Below are 26,620 nucleotides of genomic sequence, written 5' to 3' on the forward strand. Positions count from 1 at the left end.
CACACACACTGGTTATATGGGATGTTAATTGTTTCCACACACACTGGTTATATGGAATGTTAATTGTTTCCACACACACACTGGTTATATGGGATGTTAATTGTTTCCACACACACTGGTTATATGGGATGTTAATTGTTTCCACACACACTGGTTATATGGGATGTTAATTGTTTCCACACACACTGGTTACATGGGATGTTAATTGTTTCCACACACACTGGTTATATGGAATGTTAATTGTTTCCACACACACACTGGTTATATGGGATGTTAATTGTTTCCACATACACTGGTTATATGGGATGTTAATTGTTTCCACACACACTGGTTATATGGGATGTTAATTGTTTCCACACACACTGGTTACATGGGATGTTAATTGTTTCCACACACACTGGTTACATGGGATGTTAATTGTTTCCACACACACTGGTTATATGGGATGTTAATTGTTTCCACACACACTGGTTATATGGGATGTTAATTGTTTCCACACACACTGGTTATATGGGATGTTAATTGTTTCCACACACACTGGTTATATGGGATGTTAATTGTTTCCACACACACTGGTTATATGGGATGTTAATTGTTTCCACACACACTGGTTATATGGGATGTTAATTGTTTCCACACACACTGGTTATATGGGATGTTAATTGTTTCCACACACACTGGTTATATGGGATGTTAATTGTTTCCACACACACTGGTTATATGGGATGTTAATTGTTTCCACACACACTGGTTATATGGGATGTTAATTGTTTCCACACACACTGGTTATATGGGATGTTAATTGTTTCCACACACACTGGTTATATGGGATGTTAATTGTTTCCACACACACTGGTTATATGGGATGTTAATTGTTTCCACACACACTGGTTATATGGGATGTTAATTGTTTCCACACACACTGGTTATATGGATGTTAATTGTTTCCACACACACTGGTTATATGGGATGTTAATTGTTTCCACACACACTGGTTATATGGGATGTTAATTGTTTCCACACACACACTGGTTATATGGGATGTTAATTGTTTCCACACACACACTGGTTATATGGGATGTTAATTGTTTCCACACACACTGGTTATACATGGGATGTTAATTGTTTCCACACACACTGGTTATATGGGATGTTAATTGTTTCCACACACACTGGTTATATGGGATGTTAATTGTTTCCACACACACTGGTTATATGGGATGTTAATTGTTTCCACACACACTGGTTATATGGGATGTTAATTGTTTCCACACACACTGGTTATATGGGATGTTAATTGTTTCCACACACACTGGTTACATGGGATGTTAATTGTTTCCACACACACACTGGTTACATGGGATGTTAATTGTTTCCACACACACTGGTTATATGGGATGTTAATTGTTTCCACACACACTGGTTATATGGGATGTTAATTGTTTCCACACACACTGGTTATATGGGATGTTAATTGTTTCCACACACACACTGGTTATATGGGATGTTAATTGTTTCCACACACACTGGTTATATGGGATGTTAATTGTTTCCACACACACTGGTTACATGGGATGTTAATTGTTTCCACACACACTGGTTATATGGGATGTTAATTGTTTCACACACACACTGGTTATATGGGATGTTAATTGTTTCCACACACACACTGGTTATATGGGATGTTAATTGTTTCCACATACACTGGTTATATGGGATGTTAATTGTTTCCACACACACTGGTTATATGGGATGTTAATTGTTTCCACACACACTGGTTTATGGGATGTTAATTGTTTCCACACACACTGGTTACATGGGATGTTAATTGTTTCCACACACACTGGTTATATGGGATGTTAATTGTTTCCACACACACTGGTTATATGGGATGTTAATTGTTTTCCACACACACTGGTTATATGGGATGTTAATTGTTTCCACACACACTGGTTACATGGGATGTTAATTGTTTCCACACACACTGGTTAATGGGATGTTAATTGTTTCCACACACACTGGTTATATGGGATGTTAATTGTTTCCACACACACTGGTTACATGGGATGTTAATTGTTTCCACACACACTGGTTATATGGGATGTTAATTGTTTCCACACACACTGGTTACATGGGATGTTAATTGTTTCCACACACACTGGTTACATGGGATGTTAATTGTTTCCACACACACTGGTTACATGGGATGTTAATTGTTTCCACACACACTGGTTATATGGGATGTTAATTGTTTCCACACACACTGGTTATATGGGATGTTAATTGTTTCCACACACACTGGTTATATGGGATGTTAATTGTTTCCACACACACTGGTTACATGGGATGTTAATTGTTTCCACACACACTGGTTATATGGAATGTTAATTGTTTCCACACACACACTGGTTATATGGGATGTTAATTGTTTCCACACACACTGGTTATATGGGATGTTAATTGTTTCCACACACACACTGGTTATATGGGATGTTAATTGTTTCCACACACACTGGTTATATGGGATGTTAATTGTTTCCACACACACTGGTTATATGGGATGTTAATTGTTTCCACACACACTGGTTATATGGGATGTTAATTGTTTCCACACACACTGGTTATATGGGATGTTAATTGTTTCCACACACACTGGTTATATGGGATGTTAATTGTTTCCCACACACACTGGTTATATGGGATGTTAATTGTTTCCACACACACTGGTTATATGGGATGTTAATTGTTTCCACACACACACTGGTTATATGGGATGTTAATTGTTTCCACACACACTGGTTATATGGGATGTTAATTGTTTCCACACACACTGGTTACATGGGATGTTAATTGTTTCCACACACACTGGTTATATGGGATGTTAATTGTTTCCACACACACACTGGTTATATGGGATGTTAATTGTTTCCACACACACTGGTTATATGGGATGTTAATTGTTTCCACACACACTGGTTATATGGGATGTTAATTGTTTCCACACACACTGGTTATATGGGATGTTAATTGTTTCCACACACACTGGTTATATGGGATGTTAATTGTTTCACACACACATGGGGTTTCCACACACACTGGTTATATGGGATGTTAATTGTTTCCACACACACTGGTTATATGGGATGTTAATTGTTTCCACACACACTGGTTATATGGGATGTTAATTGTTTCCACACACACTGGTTATATGGGATGTTAATTGTTTCCACACACACTGGTTATATGGGATGTTAATTGTTTCCACACACACTGGTTATATGGGATGTTAATTGTTTCCACACACACTGGTTATATGGGATGTTAATTGTTTCCACACACACACTGGTTATATGGGATGTTAATTGTTTCCACACACACTGGTTATATGGGATGTTAATTGTTTCCACACACACACTGGTTATATGGGATGTTAATTGTTTCCACACACACTGGTTATATGGGATGTTAATTGTTTCCACACACACTGGTTAATGGATGTTAATTGTTTCCACACACACTGGTTATATGGGATGTTAATTGTTTCCACACACACTGGTTATATGGGATGTTAATTGTTTCCACACACACTGGTTATATGGGATGTTAATTGTTTCCACACACACTGGTTATATGGGATGTTAATTGTTTCCACACACACTGGTTACATGGGATGTTAATTGTTTCCACACACACTGGTTATATGGGATGTTAATTGTTTCCACACACACTGGTTATATGGGATGTTAATTGTTTCCACACACACTGGTTACATGGGATGTTAATTGTTTCCACACACACTGGTTATATGGGATGTTAATTGTTTCCACACACACTGGTTATATGGGATGTTAATTGTTTCCACACACACTGGTTATATGGGATGTTAATTGTTTCCACACACACTGGTTATATGGGATGTTAATTGTTTCCACACACACACATGGTTATATGGGATGTTAATTGTTTCCACACACACTGGTTATATGGGATGTTAATTGTTTCCACACACACTGGTTACATGGGATGTTAATTGTTTCCACACACACTGGTTATATGGGATGTTAATTGTTTCCACACACACTGGTTATATGGGATGTTAATTGTTTCCACACACACTGGTTATATGGGATGTTAATTGTTTCCACACACACTGGTTATATGGAATGTTAATTGTTTCCACACACACTGGTTATATGGGATGTTAATTGTTTCCACACACACTGGTTATATGGAATGTTAATTGTTTCCACACACACTGGTTACATGGGATGTTAATTGTTTCCACACACACACTGGTTATATGGGATGTTAATTGTTTCCACACACACTGGTTACATGGGATGTTAATTGTTTCCACACACACTGGTTATATGGGATGTTAATTGTTTCCACACACACTGGTTATATGGAATGTTAATTGTTTCCACACACACACTGGTTATATGGGATGTTAATTGTTTCCACACACACTGGTTATATGGGATGTTAATTGTTTCCACACACACTGGTTATATGGGATGTTAATTGTTTCCACACACACTGGTTATATGGGATGTTAATTGTTTCCACACACACTGGTTATATGGGATGTTAATTGTTTCCACACACACTGGTTATATGGGATGTTAATTGTTTCCACACACACTGGTTATATGGGATGTTAATTGTTTCCACACACACTGGTTACATGGGATGTTAATTGTTTCCACACACACTGGTTACATGGGATGTTAATTGTTTCCACACACACTGGTTATATGGGATGTTAATTGTTTCCACACACACTGGTTATATGGGATGTTAATTGTTTCCACACACACTGGTTATATGGGATGTTAATTGTTTCCACACACACTGGTTATATGGGATGTTAATTGTTTCCACACACACTGGTTACATGGGATGTTAATTGTTTCCACACACACTGGTTATATGGGATGTTAATTGTTTCCACACACACTGGTTATATGGAATGTTAATTGTTTCCACACACACTGGTTATATGGGATGTTAATTGTTTCCACACACACTGGTTACATGGGATGTTAATTGTTTCCACACACACTGGTTATATGGGATGTTAATTGTTTCCACACACACTGGTTATATGGAATGTTAATTGTTTCCACACACACTGGTTATATGGGATGTTAATTGTTTCCACACACACTGGTTATATGGGATGTTAATTGTTTCCACACACACTGGTTACATGGGATGTTAATTGTTTCCACACACACTGGTTATATGGGATGTTAATTGTTTCCACACACACTGGTTATATGGGATGTTAATTGTTTCCACACACACTGGTTATATGGGATGTTAATTGTTTCCACACACACTGGTTATATGGGATGTTAATTGTTTCCACATACACTGGTTACATGGGATGTTAATTGTTTCCACATACACTGGTTACATGGGATGTTAATTGTTTCCACACACACACTGGTTATATGGGATGTTAATTGTTTCCACACACACTGGTTACATGGGATGTTAATTGTTTCCACACACACTGGTTACATGGGATGTTAATTGTTTCCACACACACTGGTTACATGGGATGTTAATTGTTTCCACACACACTGGTTATATGGGATGTTAATTGTTTCCACACACACTGGTTATATGGGATGTTAATTGTTTCCACACACACTGGTTATATGGGATGTTAATTGTTTCCACACACACTGGTTATATGGGATGTTAATTGTTTCCACACACACTGGTTACATGGGATGTTAATTGTTTCCACACACACACTGGTTATATGGGATGTTAATTGTTTCCACACACACTGGTTATATGGGATGTTAATTGTTTCCACACACAAACTGGTTATATGGGATGTTAATTGTTTCCACACACACTGGTTATATGGGATGTTAATTGTTTCCACACACACTGGTTATATGGGATGTTAATTGTTTCCACACACACTGGTTATATGGGATGTTAATTGTTTCCACACACACTGGTTATATGGGATGTTAATTGTTTCCACACACACTGGTTATATGGGATGTTAATTGTTTCCACACACACTGGTTACATGGGATGTTAATTGTTTCCACACACACACTGGTTATATGGGATGTTAATTGTTTCCACACACACTGGTTATATGGGATGTTAATTGTTTCCACACACACTGGTTATATGGGATGTTAATTGTTTCCACACACACACTGGTTACATGGGATGTTAATTGTTTCCACACACACTGGTTATATGGGATGTTAATTGTTTCCACACACACTGGTTATATGGGATGTTAATTGTTTCCACACACACTGGTTATATGGGATGTTAATTGTTTCCACACACACTGGTTATATGGGATGTTAATTGTTTCCACACACACTGGTTACATGGGATGTTAATTGTTTCCACACACACTGGTTACATGGGATGTTAATTGTTTCCACACACACTGGTTATATGGGATGTTAATTGTTTCCACACACTGGTTATATGGGATGTTAATTGTTTCCACACACACTGGTTATATGGGATGTTAATTGTTTCCACACACACTGGTTATATGGGATGTTAATTGTTTCCACACACACTGGTTATATGGGATGTTAATTGTTTCCACACACACTGGTTATATGGGATGTTAATTGTTTCCACACACACTGGTTATATGGGATGTTAATTGTTTCCACACACACTGGTTACATGGGATGTTAATTGTTTCCACACACACTGGTTACATGGGATGTTAATTGTTTCCACACACACTGGTTTATGGGATGTTAATTGTTTCCACACACACACTGGTTATATGGGATGTTAATTGTTTCCACACACACTGGTTATATGGGATGTTAATTGTTTCCACACACACTGGTTATATGGGATGTTAATTGTTTCCACACACACTGGTTACATGGGATGTTAATTGTTTCCACACACACTGGTTATATGGGATGTTAATTGTTTCCACACACACTGGTTATATGGGATGTTAATTGTTTCCACACACACTGGTTATATGGGATGTTAATTGTTTCCACACACACACTGGTTATATGGGATGTTAATTGTTTCCACACACACTGGTTATATGGGATGTTAATTGTTTCCACACACACTGGTTACATGGGATGTTAATTGTTTCCACACACACTGGTTACATGGGATGTTAATTGTTTCCACACACACTGGTTACATGGGATGTTAATTGTTTCCACACACACTGGTTATATGGGATGTTAATTGTTTCCACACACACTGGTTATATGGGATGTTAATTGTTTCCACACACACTGGTTATATGGGATGTTAATTGTTTCCACACACACTGGTTATATGGGATGTTAATTGTTTCCACACACACTGGTTATATGGGATGTTAATTGTTTCCACACACACTGGTTATATGGGATGTTATTTGTTTCCACATACACTGGTTATATGGGATGTTAATTGTTTCCACACACACAACTGGTTACATGGGATGTTAATTGTTTCCACACACACTGGTTATATGGGATGTTAATTGTTTCCACACACACTGGTTATATGGGATGTTAATTGTTTCCACACACACTGGTTATATGGGATGTTAATTGTTTTCCACACACACTGGTTATATGGGATGTTAATTGTTTCCACACACACTGGTTATATGGGATGTTAATTGTTTCCACACACACTGGTTATATGGAATGTTAATTGTTTCCACACAAACACTGGTTATATGGGATGTTAATTGTTTCCACATACACTGGTTATATGGGATATTAATTGTTTCCACACACACTGGTTATATGGGATGTTAATTGTTTCCACACACACACTGGTTATATGGGATGTTAATTGTTTCCACACACACTGGTTATATGGGATGTTAATTGTTTCCACACACACTGGTTATATGGGATGTTAATTGTTTCCACACACACTGGTTATATGGGATGTTAATTGTTTTCCACACACACTGGTTACATGGGATGTTAATTGTTTCCACACACACTGGTTATATGGGATGTTAATTGTTTCCACACACACTGGTTATATGGGATGTTAATTGTTTCCACACACACTGGTTATATGGGATGTTAATTGTTTCCACACACACTGGTTATATGGGATGTTAATTGTTTCCACACACACTGGTTATATGGGATGTTAATTGTTTCCACACACACTGGTTATATGGGATGTTAATTGTTTCCACACACACTGGTTATATGGGATGTTAATTGTTTCCACACACACTGGTTATATGGGATGTTAATTGTTTCCACACACACACTGGTTACATGGGATGTTAATTGTTTCCACACACACTGGTTATATGGGATGTTAATTGTTTCCACACACACTGGTTATATGGGATGTTAATTGTTTCCACACACACTGGTTACATGGGATGTTAATTGTTTCCACACACACTGGTTATATGGGATGTTAATTGTTTCCCACACACACTGGTTATATGGGATGTTAATTGTTTCCACACACACTGGTTATATGGGATGTTAATTGTTTCCACACACACTGGTTATATGGGATGTTAATTGTTTCCACACACACTGGTTATATGGGATGTTAATTGTTTCCACACACACTGGTTATATGGGATGTTAATTGTTTCCACACACACACTGGTTATATGGGATGTTAATTGTTTCCACACACACTGGTTATATGGGATGTTAATTGTTTCCACACACACTGGTTATATGGGATGTTAATTGTTTCCACACACACTGGTTATATGGGATGTTAATTGTTTCCACACACACTGGTTTATATGGGATGTTAATTGTTTCCACACACACTGGTTATATGGGATGTTAATTGTTTCCACACACACTGGTTATATGGAATGTTAATTGTTTCCACACACACACTGGTTATATGGGATGTTAATTGTTTCCACACACACTGGTTATATGGGATGTTAATTGTTTCCACACACACTGGTTACATGGGATGTTAATTGTTTCCACACACACTGGTTACATGGGATGTTAATTGTTTCCACACACACTGGTTATATGGGATGTTAATTGTTTCCACACACACTGGTTATATGGAATGTTAATTGTTTCCACACACACACTGGTTATATGGGATGTTAATTGTTTCCACACACACTGGTTATATGGGATGTTAATTGTTTCCACACACACTGGTTATATGGGATGTTAATTGTTTCCACACACACTGGTTACATGGGATGTTAATTGTTTCCACACACACTGGTTATATGGGATGTTAATTGTTTCCACACACACTGGTTATATGGGATGTTAATTGTTTCCACACACACTGGTTATATGGAATGTTAATTGTTTCCACACACACACTGGTTATATGGGATGTTAATTGTTTCCACACACACTGGTTATATGGGATGTTAATTGTTTCCACACACACTGGTTACATGGGATGTTAATTGTTTCCACACACACTGGTTACATGGGATGTTAATTGTTTCCACACACACTGGTTATATGGGATGTTAATTGTTTCCACACACACTGGTTTACATGGGATGTTAATTGTTTCCACACACACACTGGTTATATGGGATGTTAATTGTTTCCACACACACTGGTTACATGGGATGTTAATTGTTTCCACACACACTGGTTATATGGGATGTTAATTGTTTCCACACACACTGGTTATATGGGATGTTAATTGTTTCCACACACACTGGTTACATGGGATGTTAATTGTTTCCACACACACTGGTTACATGGGATGTTAATTGTTTCCACACACACTGGTTACATGGGATGTTAATTGTTTCCACACACACTGGTTATATGGGATGTTAATTGTTTCCACACACACTGGTTACATGGGATGTTAATTGTTTCCACACACACTGGTTATATGGGATGTTAATTGTTTCCACACACACTGGTTATATGGGAGGTACCATGTTAATTGTTTCCACACACACTGGTTACATGGGATGTTAATTGTTTCCACACACACTGGTTACATGGGATGTTAATTGTTTCCACACACACTGGTTAAGACCTTACACAGTCACGTGTAGCATCACAAGCATAAGTCATGGTTAGCATAACAACGACACAGTCTGGTTAGCATCACATAGCACAGTCACGGTTAGCCTTTTACACTCTCAGTCAACGGTAGCATCACAAGCACAGTCACGGTAGCGTACATCACAAGCACAGTCACGGTATGCATCACAAGCACAGTCACGGTATCATCACAAGCACAGTCCATGGTAGCATCACAAGCAAGCACAGTTATGGTGGCATCACTCACAAGCACAGTCCACGGTAGCACCACAAGCACAGTCAAGATAGCAATCACAAGCACAGTCATAGTAGCATCACAAGCACAGCCACATGTAAGTATCACAAGCACAGTCAGTCATCTATTCATCTTGTAGCATCACATGCACAAGTCTACGGGTAGCATCACCATGCACAGTCATCGGTATGCATCACAAGCACAGGCTCGGGTAGCATCACAAGCACAGTCAATGGTAGCATCACAAGCACAGGTCAGGGGTAGACCATCACAAGCACGTCATGGTAGCATCACAAGCACAGTCACGGTTGCATCACAAGCCACTAGTTATGGTAAGCATCACATGCACAGTCATGGTAGCACCACAAGCACAGGTCACGGTAGCATCACAAAGCACAGTTCATGGTTAGGCATCACAAGCATTAATCATGGCTTAGCATCACAACGCACAGTCATGGTAAGCCTTACTAATCTCAGGTGCACGGTTGCATCACAAGCACAGTCATTTGGTAGCATCAACAAGCACAGTCACGGTAGGCAAATTACTACAAGTCACAGTCACCGGTAGCATCAACACGCACAGTCATGGTAGCTTCACACTGCACAGTCCACGGTTGCATCACAAGCACAGTCATGGGGTAGCATCACAAGCACAGTCATGGTAGCATCACAAGCCACTCTCACGGTATGCATCACAAGCACAGTCACGGGTAGCATCACAAGCACAGTTATGGTAGCATCACAAGCACAGTCATTCATGGTTAGCATCACAATCACAAGTCAACGGTAGCATCACAAGCTCAGTCAAGATAGCATCACAAGCACAGTCACGGTAAGCATCACAAGCCAGGGGGGGGGTCATGGTAATTCATCACAAGCACAGTCACGGTAGCATCACAGGCACAGATCATGGTAGCATCACAAGCACAGTCACGGTGCAGCTTCACAAGCCACAGTCACGGTAGCCTTACCTTACAAAGCACAGTCACGGTAGCATCACAAGGCACAGTCCACGATAGCATACGAATCACAAGCACACAGTCATGGTTAGTATCACAAGCACAGTCACGGTAGCATCACAGAGCACAGTCCATGGTAGCTTCACAAGGCACACGTCATAGGTAGCATCACAAGCTCACTCACGGTAGCATCACAGGCACATCACAAGCAAGCACAGTCATGGTAGCATCACAAGCACAGGTAGCATCACAAGCACAGTCACGGGGTTGCATCACAGATCACAGTGCCAAGGTAGCATAACAAGCACAGTCACGGTCTGTATAGCATCACAAGCACAGTCACGGTAGCATCACAAGCACAGTCATGGTAGCATCACAAGCACAGTACATGGTAGCACCAGCTATGCTCAGTCACGGATGCATCACAAGCACAGTCAAGGTAGCATTCACGAAGCACAGTCACGGTAGCATCACAAGCAGCACAGTCATGGTAGCATCACAGAACACAGTCACGGGTAGCATCACAAGCACAGTCACGGTCTACGCATCACAAGCACAGTCATCGGTAGCATCACAAGCACAGTCAATGATAGTATCACAAGCACAGTCAGGGTAGCATAAAAACAAGCACAGTCATGGTAGCATCACAAGCACAGTCCACGGTAGCATCACAATCACAGTCAGTGTTAGCATCACAAGCACAGTTATGGTAGCATCACTACAAGCACCAGTCATTGGTAGCACCACAAGCACAGTCACTGGTAGCATCACAAGCACAGTCATGGTAGCATCACAAGCACAGTCATGGTAGCATCACAAGCACAGTCATGGTATCATCACAGCACACTCACGGTGAGCATCACAAGCACAGTCACGGTAGCATCACAAGGCACAGTCTCGGTAGCATCACAAGCACAGTCATGGTAGCATCACAAGCACAGTCACGGTAGCATTCACAAATCACAGTCATAGGGGGAGTAGCATCACAAGCACAGTCATTGGTAGCATCACAAGCACAGTCATGGTAGCATCACAAGCACAGTCAAGAGATAGCATCACACAAGCACACTCACCGGTAGCATCACAAGCACAGCCACTGTAATATCACAAGCACAGTCAAGGTAGCATCACAAGCACAGTCACGGTAGCATCACAAGCACAGTCAAGGTAGCATCACAAGCACAGCCACGGTAGCATCACAAGCACAGTCATGGCATCATCACAAGCACAGTCACGGTAGCATCACAAGCACAGTCAAGGTAGCATCACAAGCACAGTCACGGTAGCATCACAAGCACAGTCATGGTAGCATCACAAGCTCAAGGTACAGTCAGTCTGGTAGCATCACAAGCACAGTCACGGTAGCATCACAAGCACAAGTCATGGTAGCATCACAAGCACAGTCACGGTAGCATCACAAGCAACAGTCATGGTAGCATCACAAGCACAGTCACGGTAGCATCACAAGCACAGTCATGGTAGGTCACAAGCACATCATGGTAGCATCACAAGCACAGTCACGGTAGCATCACAAGCACAGTCTTGGTAGCATCACAAGCACAGTCACATGGTAGCATCACAAGCACAGTCACGGTAGCATCACAAGCACAGTCATGGTAGCATCACAAGCACAGTCATGGTAGTCACAAGCACAGTCACGGTAGCATCACAAGCACAGTCATCGGTAGCATCACAAGCACAGTCACAGGTAGCATCACAAGCACAGTCACGGTAGCATCACAAGCACAGTCACGGTAGCATCACAAGCACAGTCATGGTAGCATCACAAGCACAGTCACGGTAGCATCACAAGCCACAGTCACGGTAGCATCACAAGCACAGTCATGGTAGCATCACAAGCACAGTCAGTAGTCAAGCATCACAACAAGTCAGTAGTCACAAGCACGGTAGTCACATCACCAGCACAGTCACGGTAGCATCACAAGCACAGTCAAGTAGCATCACAAGCACAGTCACGGTAGCATCACAAGCACAGTCACGGTAGCATCACAAGCACAGTCACGGTAGCATCACAAGCACACAAGCATCACAAGCACAGTCACGGTAGCATCACAAGCACAGTCAGTAGCATCATCACAAGCACAGTCAGGTAGCATCACAAGCACAGTCATGGTAGCATCACAAGCACAGTCATGGTAGCATCACAAGCACAGTCCATCCGGTAGCATCACAAGCACAGTCACGGTAGCATCACAAGCACAGTCACGGTAGCATCACAAGCACAGTCACGGTAGCATCACAAGCACACAGTCATGGTAGCATCACAAGCACAGTCAGTGGTAGCATCACAAGCACAGTCACGGTAGCATCACAAGCACAGTCAGGTAGCATCACACAAGTCACGTACACATGGCAGTCATCACAAGCACAGTCACGGTAGCATCACAAGCACAGTCACGGTAGCATCACAAGCACAGTCATGGTAGCATCACAAGCACAGTCACGGTAGCATCACAAGCACAGTCACATGGTAGCATCACAAGCACAGTCATGGTAGCATCACAAGCACAGTCACGGTAGCATCACAAGCACATAGGTAGTCACGGTAGCATCACAAGCACAGTCACGGTAGCATCACAAGCACAGTCATCGGTAGCATCACAAGCACAGTCACGGTAGCATCACAAGCACAGTCAGGTAGCATCACAAGCACAGTCACGGTAGCATCACAAGCACAGTCACGGTAGCATCACAAGCACAGTCACGGTAGCATCACAAGCACAGTCATGGTAGCATCACAAGCACAGTCATGGTAGCATCACAAGCACAGTCACGGTAGCATCACAAGCACAGTCACGGTAGCATCACAAGCACAGTCATGGTAGCATCACAAGCACAGTCATGGTAGCATCACAAGCACAGTCACGGTAGCATCACAAGCACAGTCATGGTAGCATCACAAGCACAGTCATGGTAGCATCACAAGCACAGTCACGGTAGCATCACAAGCACAGTCACGGTAGCATCACAAGCACAGTCACGATAGCATCACAAGCACAGTCACGGTAGCATAGCATCACAAGCACAGTCATGGTAGTATCACAAGCACAGTCACGGTAGCATCACAAGCACAGTCATGGTAGCATCACAAGCACAGTCATGGTAGCATCACAAGCACAGTCACGGTAGCATCACAAGCACAGTCATGGTAGCATCACAAGCACAGTCATGGTAGCATCACAAGCACAGTCACGGTAGCATCACAAGCACAGTCATGGTAGCATCACAAGCACAGTCATGGTAGCATCACAAGCACAGTCACGGTAGCATCACAAGCACAGTCACGGTAGCATCACAAGCACAGTTATGGTAGCATCACAAGCACAGTCATGGTAGCACCACAAGCACAGTCACGGTAGCATCACAAGCACAGTCATGGTAGCATCACAAGCACAGTCATGGTAGCATCACAAGCACAGTCAAGGTAGCATCACAAGCACAGTCTCGGTAGCATCACAAGCACAGTCACGGTAGCATCACAAGCACAGTCATGGTAGCATCACAAGCACAGTCATGGTAGCATCACAAGCACAGTCACGGTAGCATCACAAGCACAGTCACGGTAGCATCACAAGCACAGTCATGGTAGCATCACAAGCACAGTCACGGTAGCATCACAAGCACAGTCAGGTAGCATCACAAGCACAGTCAGTAGCATCACAAGCACAGTCACGGTAGCATCACAAGCACAGTCATGGTAGCATCACAAGCACAGTCACGGTAGCATCACAAGCACAGTCATGGTAGCATCACAAGCACAGTCATGGTAGCATCACAAGCACAGTCATGGTAGCATCACAAGCACAGTCATGTAGCATCACAAGCACAGTCACGGTAGCATCACAAGCACAGTCACGTAGCATCACAAGCACAGTCACGGTAGCATAGCACTCAGTAACAAGCACAGTCAGGTAGCATCACAAGCACAGTCACGGTAGCATCACAAGCACAGTCATGGTAGCATCACAAGCACAGTCACATGGTAGCATCACAAGCACAGTCATGGTAGCATCACAAGCACAGTCATGGTAGCATCACAAGCACAGTCATGGTAGCATCACAAGCACAGTCATGGTAGCATCACAAGCACAGTCATGGTAGCATCACAAGCACAGTCATGGTAGCATCACAAGCACAGTCACGGTAGCATCACAAGCACAGTCACGGTAGCATCACAAGCACAGTCATGGTAGCATCACAAGCACAGTCATGGGTAGCATCACAAGCACAGTCATGGTAGCATCACAAGCACACAGTCATGGTAGCATCACAAGCACAGTCACGGTAGCATCACAAGCACAGTCATGGTAGCATCACAAGCACAGTCAAGGTAGCATCACAAGCACAGTCACGGTAGCATCACAAGCACAGTCATGGTAGCATCACAAGCACAGTCACGGTAGCATCACAAGCACAGTCACGGTAGCATCACAGTCACGGTAGCATCACAAGCACAGTCATGGTAGCATCACAAGCACAGTCACGGTAGCATCACAAGCACAGTCATGGTAGCATCACAAGCACAGTCACGTAGCATCACAAGCACAGTCACGGTAGCTACAAGCACAGTCAGTAGCATCACAAGCACAGTCACGGTAGCATATCACAAGCACAGTCAGGTAGCATCACAAGCACAGTCACGGTAGCATCACAAGCACAGTCACGGTAGCATCACAAGCACAGTCATGGTAGCATCACAAGCACAGTCACGGTAGCATCACAAGCACAGTCATGGTAGCATCACAAGCACAGTCACGGTAGCATCACAAGCACAGTCACGGTAGCATCACAAGCACAGTCATGGTAGCATCACAAGCACAGTCACGGTAGCATCACAAGCACAGTCACGGTAGCATCACAAGCACAGTCACGGTAGCATCACAAGCACAGTCACGGTAGCATCACAAGCACAGTCACGGTAGCATCCACAAGCACAGTCATGGTAGCATCACAAGCACAGTCACGGTAGCATCACAAGCACAGTCACGGTAGCATCACAAGCACAGTCATGGTAGCATCACAAGCACAGTCAAGATAGCATCACAAGCACACTCACGGTAGCATCACAAGCGCAGTCATGGTAGCATCACAAGCACAGTCATGGTAGCATCACAAGCACAGTCACGGTAGCATCACAAGCACAGTCACGGTAGCCTTACAATCACAGTCATGGTAGCATCACAAGCACAGTCACGGATGCATCACAAGCACAGTCAAGGTAGCATCACAAGCACAGTCATGGTAGCATCACAAGCACAGTCATGGTAGCATCACAAGCACAGTAGTATCACAATCACAAGGTAGCATCACAAGCACAGTCACGGTAGCATCACAAGCACAGTCATGGTAGCATCACAAGCACAGTCATGGTAGCATCACAAGCACAGTCATGGTAGTCATCACAAGCTCAGTCAAGGTAGCATCACAAGCACAGTCACGGTAGCATCACAAGCACAGTCACGGTAGCATCACAAGACACAGTCAAGTAGCATCACAAGCACAGTCAGGTAGCATCACAAGCACAGTCACGGTAGCATCACAAGCACAGTCACGGTAGCATCACAAGCACAGTCATGGTAGCATCACAAGCACAGTCATGGTAGCATCACAAGCACAGTCATGGTAGCATCACAAGCACAGTCACGGTAGCATCACAAGCACAGTCACGGTAGCATCACAAGCACAGTCATGGTAGCATCACAAGCACAGTCACGTAGCATCACAACACAGTAGCATCACAAGCACAGTCATGGTAGCATCACAAGCACAGTCACGGTAGCATCACAAGCACAGTCACGGTAGCATCACAAGCACAGTCATGGTAGCATCACAAGCACAGTCATGGTAGCATCACAAGCACAGTCACGGTAGCATCACAAGCACAGTCATGGTAGCATCACAAGCACAGTCATGGTAGCATCACAAGCACAGTCATGGTAGCATCACAAGCACAGTCACGGTAGCATCACAAGCACAGTCATGGTAGCATCACAAGCACAGTCATGGTAGCATCACAAGCACAGTCACGGTAGCATCACAAGCACAGTCACGGTAGCATCACAAGCACAGTCACGGTAGCATCACAAGCACAGTCATGGTAGCATCACAAGCACAGTCACGGTAGCATCACAAGCACAGTCACGGTAGCCTTACAATCACAGTCACGGTAGCATCACAAGCACAGTCACGGTAGCATCACAAGCACAGTCATGGTAGCATCACAAGCACAGTCACGGTAGCATCACAAGCACAGTCATGGTAGCATCACAAGCACAGTCATGGTAGCATCACAAGCACAGTCACGGTAGCATCACAAGCACAGTCACGGTAGCATCACAAGCACAGTCAGGTAGCATCACAAGCACAGTCAGTCATCACACAGCACAGATCATGTAGCATCACAATCACAAGCACAGTCACGGTAGCATCACAAGCACAGTCAGGTAGCATCACAAGCACAGTCATCGGTAGCATCACAAGCACAGTCAATGTAGCATCACAAGCACAGTCAGGGTAGCATCACAAGCACAGTCATGGTAGTACATCACAAGCACAGTCACGGTAGCATCACAAGCACAGTCACGGTAGCATCACAAGCACAGTCATGGTAGCATCACAAGCACAGTCATGGTAGCATCACAAGCACAGTCACGGTAGCATCACAAGCACAGTCATGGTAGCATCACAAGCACAGTCATGGTAGCATCACAAGCACAGTCACGGTAGCATCACAAGCACAGTCATGGTAGCATCACAAGCACAGTCATGGTAGCATCACAAGCACAGTCACGGTAGCATCACAAGCACAGTCATGGTAGCATCACAAGCACAGTCACGGTAGCATCACAAGCACAGTCACGGTAGCATCACAAGCACAGTCATGGTAGCATCACAAGCACAGTCACGGTAGCATCACAAGCACAGTCACGGTAGCATCACAAGCACAGTCACGGTAGCATCACAAGCACAGTCATGGTAGCATCACAAGCACAGTCATGGTAGCATCACAAGCACAGTCACGGTAGCATCACAAGCACAGTCACGGTAGCATCACAAGCACAGTCACGGTAGCATCACAAGCACAGTCATGGTAGCATCACAAGCACAGTCACGGTAGCATCACAAGCACAGTCATGGTAGCATCACAAGCACAGTCATGGTAGCATCACAAGCACAGTCACAACACAGTCATGGTAGCATCACAAGCACAGTCAATGTAGCATCACAAGCACAGTCACGGTAGCATCACAAGCACAGTCATGGTAGCATCACAAGCACAGTCATGGTAGCATCACAAGCACACTCACGGTATTATCACATGCACAGTCACAGTAGCATCACAAAGTTAACTGTGTGTATTTTGATGATGAATTTTAATGAACTCATTTCTTTATTTCAGTGAATGTCAATATAAGGAAGCTCGCTCTTCCTCTTGCCCATCATATACAATGTCGTCACAAAGATCGTCCTCTAATGTATATCCAGCGTTTGGTGACTCAACGAGAGGAACAGCCGGGGACTCGACAAGACGCGTACCGGTCAAAAGTTCAGACGACACACGTACACGTAAACAGGTGACGAATCTTATTACGTCAGCACAATGGCTGTCTGTATCATATTTAAAAGTTCAAGATTCGGTGTGCTGCATAGTTGTTAAAGAAAGACCATCTCAATTTATCAATCACAGAAATAAAACTGTAATTAAAAGGTTTTAGATGTTAGAAATTTCAAAATTCTGTAAAAAAAAGTCAAAAAACATAGTCTTGTGTTTCTTCTGTTAAGTGATACACAATTTTACATTTTAATCCATATCTATTTTCTAATTGTTGTCTCTATTTATGTTTAAGTGTAACCTATGATTATAACATCATCGATACTCCAGGGGTTCCGATCACATACGATCTCGACACCTCTGGACTATTTCATAGTAAAACTGGAAACAACAGAACAGTTAATTTAGTCCTTTGATGTACAACAAAAGAGCCGCACAACGGAACACTGTGGTTAACTGTGTGGCTTTGAAGTAGGGCGTCGCTCTCTCTGTAGTATCCAGAGAAAAATAATTGCAAGCCTGTGATTGGTACATATTTGTTCCCTGAGCTGCTTTCAGTTTTACAATGATAGAGTTCAGGGGGTGTAGAAATCGTAAGTGATCGGAACCCCTGGAGTATCGAGGATGTGATTATAAGGAAAGTGTATATTTGTTATTATTATGTAGATTTTGAGAATAACAGCAATAAGCGCAATCAGCTCAATCATATCTTAACGCAAAAACAGCTCCGGCGCCAATGGGCTGAATGTGATAGTCGTTAACCATTTGTGCGTTCCCTTTAACCTGATCTTGTCGTACTAAAATGATAATTTTGTTTCTTTGTCTCAGGTAATCATCATGCTGATTGTGGTGGTGGTATTATTCGCAGTGTGCTGGGGACCAATCCTCGTCAACAATGTTCTGGTGTCTTTTAAAATCCTGAACGACTTTCACGCGTACTACCTAAAGCCAATGCGTCTGGCTTTCCATCTCATGTCATATGCAAACAGCTGCGTGAATCCCATTGTATATGGATTTATGTCGAGGAACTTCCGGGAAAGCTTCAAAAAGGCAATATCCACTTGTTGTAAAGGAAAGCGGAAGTCTCGTTTAGCGATACTTGATACAACGAGAACTTCTATTCTGAAATCAAGCAACGGAAGTGACGACAAAGACAATGGTTATACCACTACAACCGAGACGGCTTTTCGTTCCCCATCAAAAGGATCGATAACTATAGACAGTAAACAGATGGACAGGCTAGGGTAGGTGAAAGTTGGACACAGTGATAGGCAGTATCGACGACGATTGACTTTGTTTTAAAGCAATTATACAAGTAAACTACAACGTAGGTCACTCTGTACATATATTAAAGGATGTAATCTACAAAGGGTTCAACTCGGTAAACAGAATATCACTGGGGTTTATGTAAAACACGTGTTCAATAATGTAGTCAAAACATATAGTATGGATATCATTTTAGCATTAACTAGGCATAGTTTCTGATTGTTTGATAGAAACTTGTTTGTTTCTAGAACACGTCATTTCATGATAAAACAAATTCCTCTTTTTTATGTACATGTAATGTACTCAATTTAACTCGTAGATATTAGCAAATGGCAGATCACGGAATGTTAGAAAGCAGATTAACTAACAAAAATCGGCGTGTCTCTTATAGAAGTCCACCTTACATCCACTTGTCTTTGTTAGAGAGTTTTAGCATAAGTGAACTTCATGAACTGGAAGTTGTCGAGAGGGCATTAATTAAAAGTTTAATGGAATCATATTATTTTCACAATGTAGAGTTTATAGAGTCATTCCAAACATCGAACTTTGTAGACCAATGACGAGCTGGAATGAATGGAACAATCACAGATACTTATCAGAGGTATACAGTTTTGACGACAAAATGCGCATTCAAAATGAAGTAGTAATTCGGAGAACCAGTTACGATAAAATATAAAGTATCGGCTTATTCTACAATGTACATTGTATATCATACTGTTCAATAAAAAGCTATGGTTTGTAAGATTTTCTCACTGGGTTGTAATCTGTTGAATTATAGTGTGGCTAGGGGTAGGGGTGGGACATGTATTCTATAAGTGTTATGGCCTATTTTAGGCCTATAGTCATCCGTGTGTTAAGATGCCAGGATGGTTTAGTTGTTTGAAACAAGCTCTTCCCCTTAACGAAGTAACGGTAATCACTTCAATCGAATCATATGACATTGATTTTCACTCTTCATTTTAGATGTATCTAGAGTTTAATTTGCAGAAAGAATGGCATTGGACAACTTTAAATCAGGATTTTCTGCATAATTCCATCTTGACCGTTACATACATTGTCATTAGTTTATAATATTTAGTAAACTATTGGGTGATACAACGAAGCAGCTTGTATCGTCGAGGTCGATAGACAAAATGTGGATATTTATGTTTAGGTTAAAGAGTCACATGCGGAGAGTGAGTTTCCATTTTAATTGACAATAAAAGATGAGAATGATTTTGGTGCACATGTTGAGAAAGGAGGATTGATATATTCTCTAGTACAGGTTGTATCCTATATCCTTAATATAAACAACCAAAAATAACTGAATATAGCATTGTTGTAGATTAATCTAAAGAAAAAAAAAACGAATTCACGAATATGTTAAGCTCCTCATTTATCATTCATATTTCACGGAACAAACTTTTGTAATCATGTAAATATTGAACGACGTTACTCCTCGTTGAGACTAGGGATCACATCTTTGGTGGTTTATCAATAAAATATCGTTTTCATGCAATAAACTGTTCATTGCACACTTGTATTGAGAAGAAAACAAGATTGCAATATGTTGTTTATTAGAAGAACTGTAATAGAATGCGTGCCAACAAGACCAAAACTTGAATGCATTAAAACACAATTTGCTATATGAGAGTATTGAACTACAATAATACATGTTTAACGGCATTTAATGTCGCTAATGAGAGTTAATCTTGTGTATGTAAAGATAAAAAAGTCATTGATGTTAATAAAAATGATTAAAATTAAATTGTTTACTAATTTGCTTTTTTGTACCAAAGAAACAAAGAGGGTCGGAAAATCAATTAACTTAGAACAGTTCAAGAATTTATAAAATCATAGGAATGGACCATGCGGCAGCGCCTAGTACAGGATTCAAGATTTTATTTGTTACTCTCAGACACATGAAAACGTGTTACATGAGGACATAATGATATACATAGACATGCATGACAAGATGGATACAAAATCTACATAGACAAGATATAGAAATACAGAAAGTTATAATTGTATGGTGTTTAATTTAAAGTTATATCATAACCTTTCTTAGTAAAAATGCAAATTTGTTCATACATTTAAATTTGTGGATACAGCAAACATTCAATAGACGCTCTAATTAAAAAAAGTAGGATATTTGATGTAGTAGTGAGCAAATTAGTTTTCCGTAATAGCTTTAATTTCCCTTTTTTGACATTTGAAAAGATAGTGAAATTCATCTTCAATTTTAAAATGACATTAATTACATATTCTATTCTCCTTTGGGATACCAAGCCATCGTCCAGTTTCAAAAGGGAACTTTATAGTTGAGGTACGAGATTTTGTAAAAGTAATTCTGTTTTGTTCCGATAACTTTGTTAAATAACTTTCGAAAATAAATTCTTTTTTAAATTTTGAATAAAACCGACCTTTGGACGAGGTTTCTATGCCTGCACACCATTTTTGTATAAAAGCGTCACGTAGACGTTGTGCAACTTCATGCTTATAAAAATTGGCATTCATAGGTATTTAACTATCAAATAAATATGTGATTCCTGTATTATTAAAGATATGTTTAACACGATATAACCATTTAAACCGAATGTGTCCATTGCGATTTAAACTCGCCATTAGTCTAAATAAAATATCACTTAATCTATTTTCATTTAACAAAAGGTTGTTCCAAAAATTTAACATTCTCAGATTTACTTTTATTTCTAACGGATATCTTCCCAATTCACCATAGATCATATACCCAGGCGTGCATGCCCTAAAAAAATCTTTTGCAAAAAGACCCCTTATTGCAAGTATTGCAGTGCTATGTTTCAGCGGATAGTTCCGCTCACTAAATAGCAAATATCGCTAAAATTTCAAAAGTTTCATGATAAGCAAACGAACGCCCTTTGAAAGGGGCAAATATTTGAAAAAATCCCCAAGTGAAGATATCTATTCGGTCCAGATTTCAGTGCTGCAACCCCTCAGGAAAACAACACAAAGATATGTGAGTATGAGATAAAAAGCTATGTACATTGATACAAAGTTGATACTCTCAATGATACAAATCAGTCGAACAAGACGTTTGTATCACATTAAAATGTAAAAACTAATTGTCAAATACTCCTAAAAATACAATAGATTATAAAATAATTGCCGGACTTTTGATCCTATTTTTGGCATGGCTTATCCTATTTGTGACGCACATATACCTCATGTAAGAGCTTTTAGTCACTTGTAAACCTGTAAGTGTGTTGGTACCGGTGCACAATTTGTTCTTCAGTGTTTGTTTTTCTGTCATTTGAGTAATGTCGTTACATGGGTTGAGTAGCATCATAGTCATGATATTTCTACACACGACCATAATGGCATTGTTTTCATATAAATAAATACAACAATGTTAAATAACATTTGCCGAGACAATTCCCGAATAGCTCTTATAGCAATGGCGACTGGACCGAAATGCTTGTTTGATTGTTGTGAACGATACCTCTCCGTAATGCCAAGATTTTTTGATAAATTTAGAATTATGTACATAACCACGTCCCTTGACCAATTGTCTCGCTACTTCAAAGAGAAAATGGATGTCGTATTAACTTGTGATATTTATGCCAGTTTTTCACTAAGTGACCTGTATCGTGCTCTGATTTTTGTCGGATGAGAAACTGATAAATCTATAGTGCCGTTGGCAAGTGTCTGTATGCTCCTAACATTTATCGATCCATACAAATTGTAAAGGAACGGGATTCTTCAGGGAATCAAATAAATCGATCACTACATCTGATAATGGTTGCATATAATAGGGAGACCATTTTTATTTTCAAAATACAATAATTATTAAAGCAAACAAAATACGGAATGAAATATGCAAGCATTGTTTTTAGTGGTATTGGCCATTTTTATATCCTTTATTGGAGTATGAACGCAATATTCAAACAAGCCACAGTTGATTTAAGTATACACACAGGAGTTGACGTTCTGTCAATATATATTGCATAGTATACATATGTAAAAAATACCCCTATATATTATATAAAAACACCAGGAATGAAATGCATCGCTGGCCAAAATTTTCACCACCGGTAAAAATTTGTTTAAAACTTTAAAATGTTTATCAAAAATATCTTTTTCGTTCACGAAAAAATGTATACGATATGTAACAGAATAGATATTTTATAAATATCAAATAGCTTAAGAGGTTACAGTTAAATAATTGAATTTAAAAATAATTGAAATAAATTAAACTTTCAAAATGACTTGGGATTAAACTTATTGTGTTGGGGTTGTGAACAGGTTAGTGTTGATATATGTGAAGAATAACATCTTATTGTATTATCGGCGCGGTGACACATACAGACAATGCCCAGAACAAATTTTACAGAACTTTTACCGAAGGTGGTGAAAATTTTGGCCAGCCATGCATTTCATTCCTGGTGTTTTTATATGGTATATAGGGGTATTTTTTGCATATGTATACTATACAATATATATTGACAGAACGTCAAACTCCTGTGGTATACATCAGACGTTGTCACTTAACGTAAGTATGTGAGGCCATCATTCTAAACTATGATCTGCAGCTGTTGAAAATAGTAACAACAAGAAGAAAACAAAGAAATTACGGGTATATAAATATATAGGATATTATAAAAATAACTGATAGGGTTATATGAACTTATATTTTATTACCATAACGAATATTGAAACTATTTTCTTAGAAAGGATATTTCTTAAAAAAATATTTAGCATGTTTGACAAAGCAAAGAAACGTTTAGTAAATTATATCAAAGTAGACTGTGTAATGGTGAGTCGTGTGAATAAGGCCACCAACAAATGATGTATTTTTTTAATTGAAATCACATGCGAGTTGTTCAGACTTCGTAGGTGGAAATAAGGTACTCTAAAATACGTGACAGTGTGGTTATCGGTTGTTAACAGGAAACACATCTTTACAAGTAAGTCTTTACTTTTATACATTACTTTTATACATTAGTCACTCTGTCGGGGGTAAGTCTATTACAGGGGATGGGGAATATGCACCAGTCCTTCTACATGCTTCTCGATGTCATTGAGGCTAATATACTCGACATGTTCTAAACGTTTCAAGGTCAGACAACAGTACAATGAAAAAGAATAATTTAGATAAGTTATTCGTTGATCAAGGATAGTGATTTATCAACAACTGGACATATCTTTGTATTTAAGTAAGCTGGGCTTATGAACAAAACCTTAAAAACAATGTTCATGCATGAAGGGAAGTAATTCTTAATTGTGCAAGAACGTCCTGAAATGCTTTGTTCTGTACATGATACATGTTTTGTCTGTCACAATAATTGAACGACTTTCATTGTTTTAGACCGAGTGATATATTGGGTTCATCTTCCACATCTTCTGATTCCCTATCTATTATCAAACCTTATTTTCATTATCTTTTATCAGAATTAATTCCTTGTCTATTAACAAAGAAACCCATAAGAGTATATAAATCGATTTCTTCAAAGGTTAAAAAGTGTATTTTCTGGAATACTGTGGATGAAAAATGAAAAATTCACTGCAAATGTGATGAATGGCCATCAGATATTTCGTCTTTGGTATTTTAGCTTAAAACCACTACAAAAATTGTATTATATTATGGTAAACTTCAATGGTAACAGTCAAAGATGGATTGAAAAGCATAACAACTTACGCTAGAGGTGAAATGTTTATTTAAAACAAGGAATAAACAAATAGAAGAGATATTGCTCACAAGAATATCAAAATATTTCTTTTGCTCATGGTTCGTATATGAAAACATTAGAAAAAAGGTAGAAATATTTACGTAATATATAGGAAATCAATATCTATTGTTAACTAAGTTGTTTTCTAAATATAAGTTAATTAAATTCAAAGGTTCTTCAAGCGATATCACACGAGCTACATTTGCAAATATCAATTTAATTTTGAGTATTATAGAATGCGAAAACCAACACAATATATTGTTTGTTGTCGTTAACGACAAAGATTCCATACAAAATGTAAAATCTTACAAACTAGTCAATGATAAACAAATCAGAAATAAAGTATTAAATGTCCTATTTGTTAACATTTTATCCCTTAAATGTTCCATAGGCATGTTTAACTATCTTAAAACAGGTTTCAAAACCGCTGATTGAAATTTTTTTCTATATTTTGAACTTATACAACACAAAATCTGTAAATATATCATTGATCAAGACAATTTGAACAATCGGCTTATTTTACATCTTAATTTGAGTCTACTCTTTATATTATAAACCTAGTAATAGTCCACTGTTTATAGCTAACGAGTTCATTCATGTATATTTAAATACACCAAAATAAAGATATAATCACAATAATGGCTTTCCATTGCACTATACAGTCTAGTGCCTATAAGTCATTATACTATAGAATATATTATACAATTAATACTAAAGTTTGCATGTTCTTTATACATTTCCTATCAAAACGTCTGTACATTGAGCAATTTGGTATCACATTAGATGGTTGATATAATCCATACCTCACTCCTTATCGTATGTTTAACATAGTATAGGTGGTGACATAGTAACAACGAACAGGTGTTCTGTATCATAGC

The 26,620-nt window shown here is 40.0% G+C and overlaps 1 protein-coding gene across 1 annotated transcript in view; it reads left to right on the forward strand.

The window, feature by feature from the left end:
• LOC138326090 (cholecystokinin receptor-like) overlaps positions 1 to 21,805 on the forward strand; it is a 54,492-nt gene extending 32,687 nt beyond the window's left edge. The window contains exons 4-5 of the mRNA XM_069272230.1: positions 18,640 to 18,814; positions 19,621 to 21,805. Coding sequence (XP_069128331.1) covers positions 18,640 to 18,814; positions 19,621 to 20,040 — 595 coding nt within the window. The 3' untranslated portion in view covers positions 20,041 to 21,805. The remainder of the gene's footprint in view (positions 1 to 18,639; positions 18,815 to 19,620) is intronic.
• The last annotated feature ends 4,815 nt before the right edge of the window (positions 21,806 to 26,620 follow it).

The sequence above is a fragment of the Argopecten irradians genome, chromosome 6 (assembly GCF_041381155.1).
Source record: "Argopecten irradians isolate NY chromosome 6, Ai_NY, whole genome shotgun sequence".
Classification (NCBI taxonomy): Eukaryota; Metazoa; Mollusca; class Bivalvia; order Pectinida; family Pectinidae; genus Argopecten; species Argopecten irradians.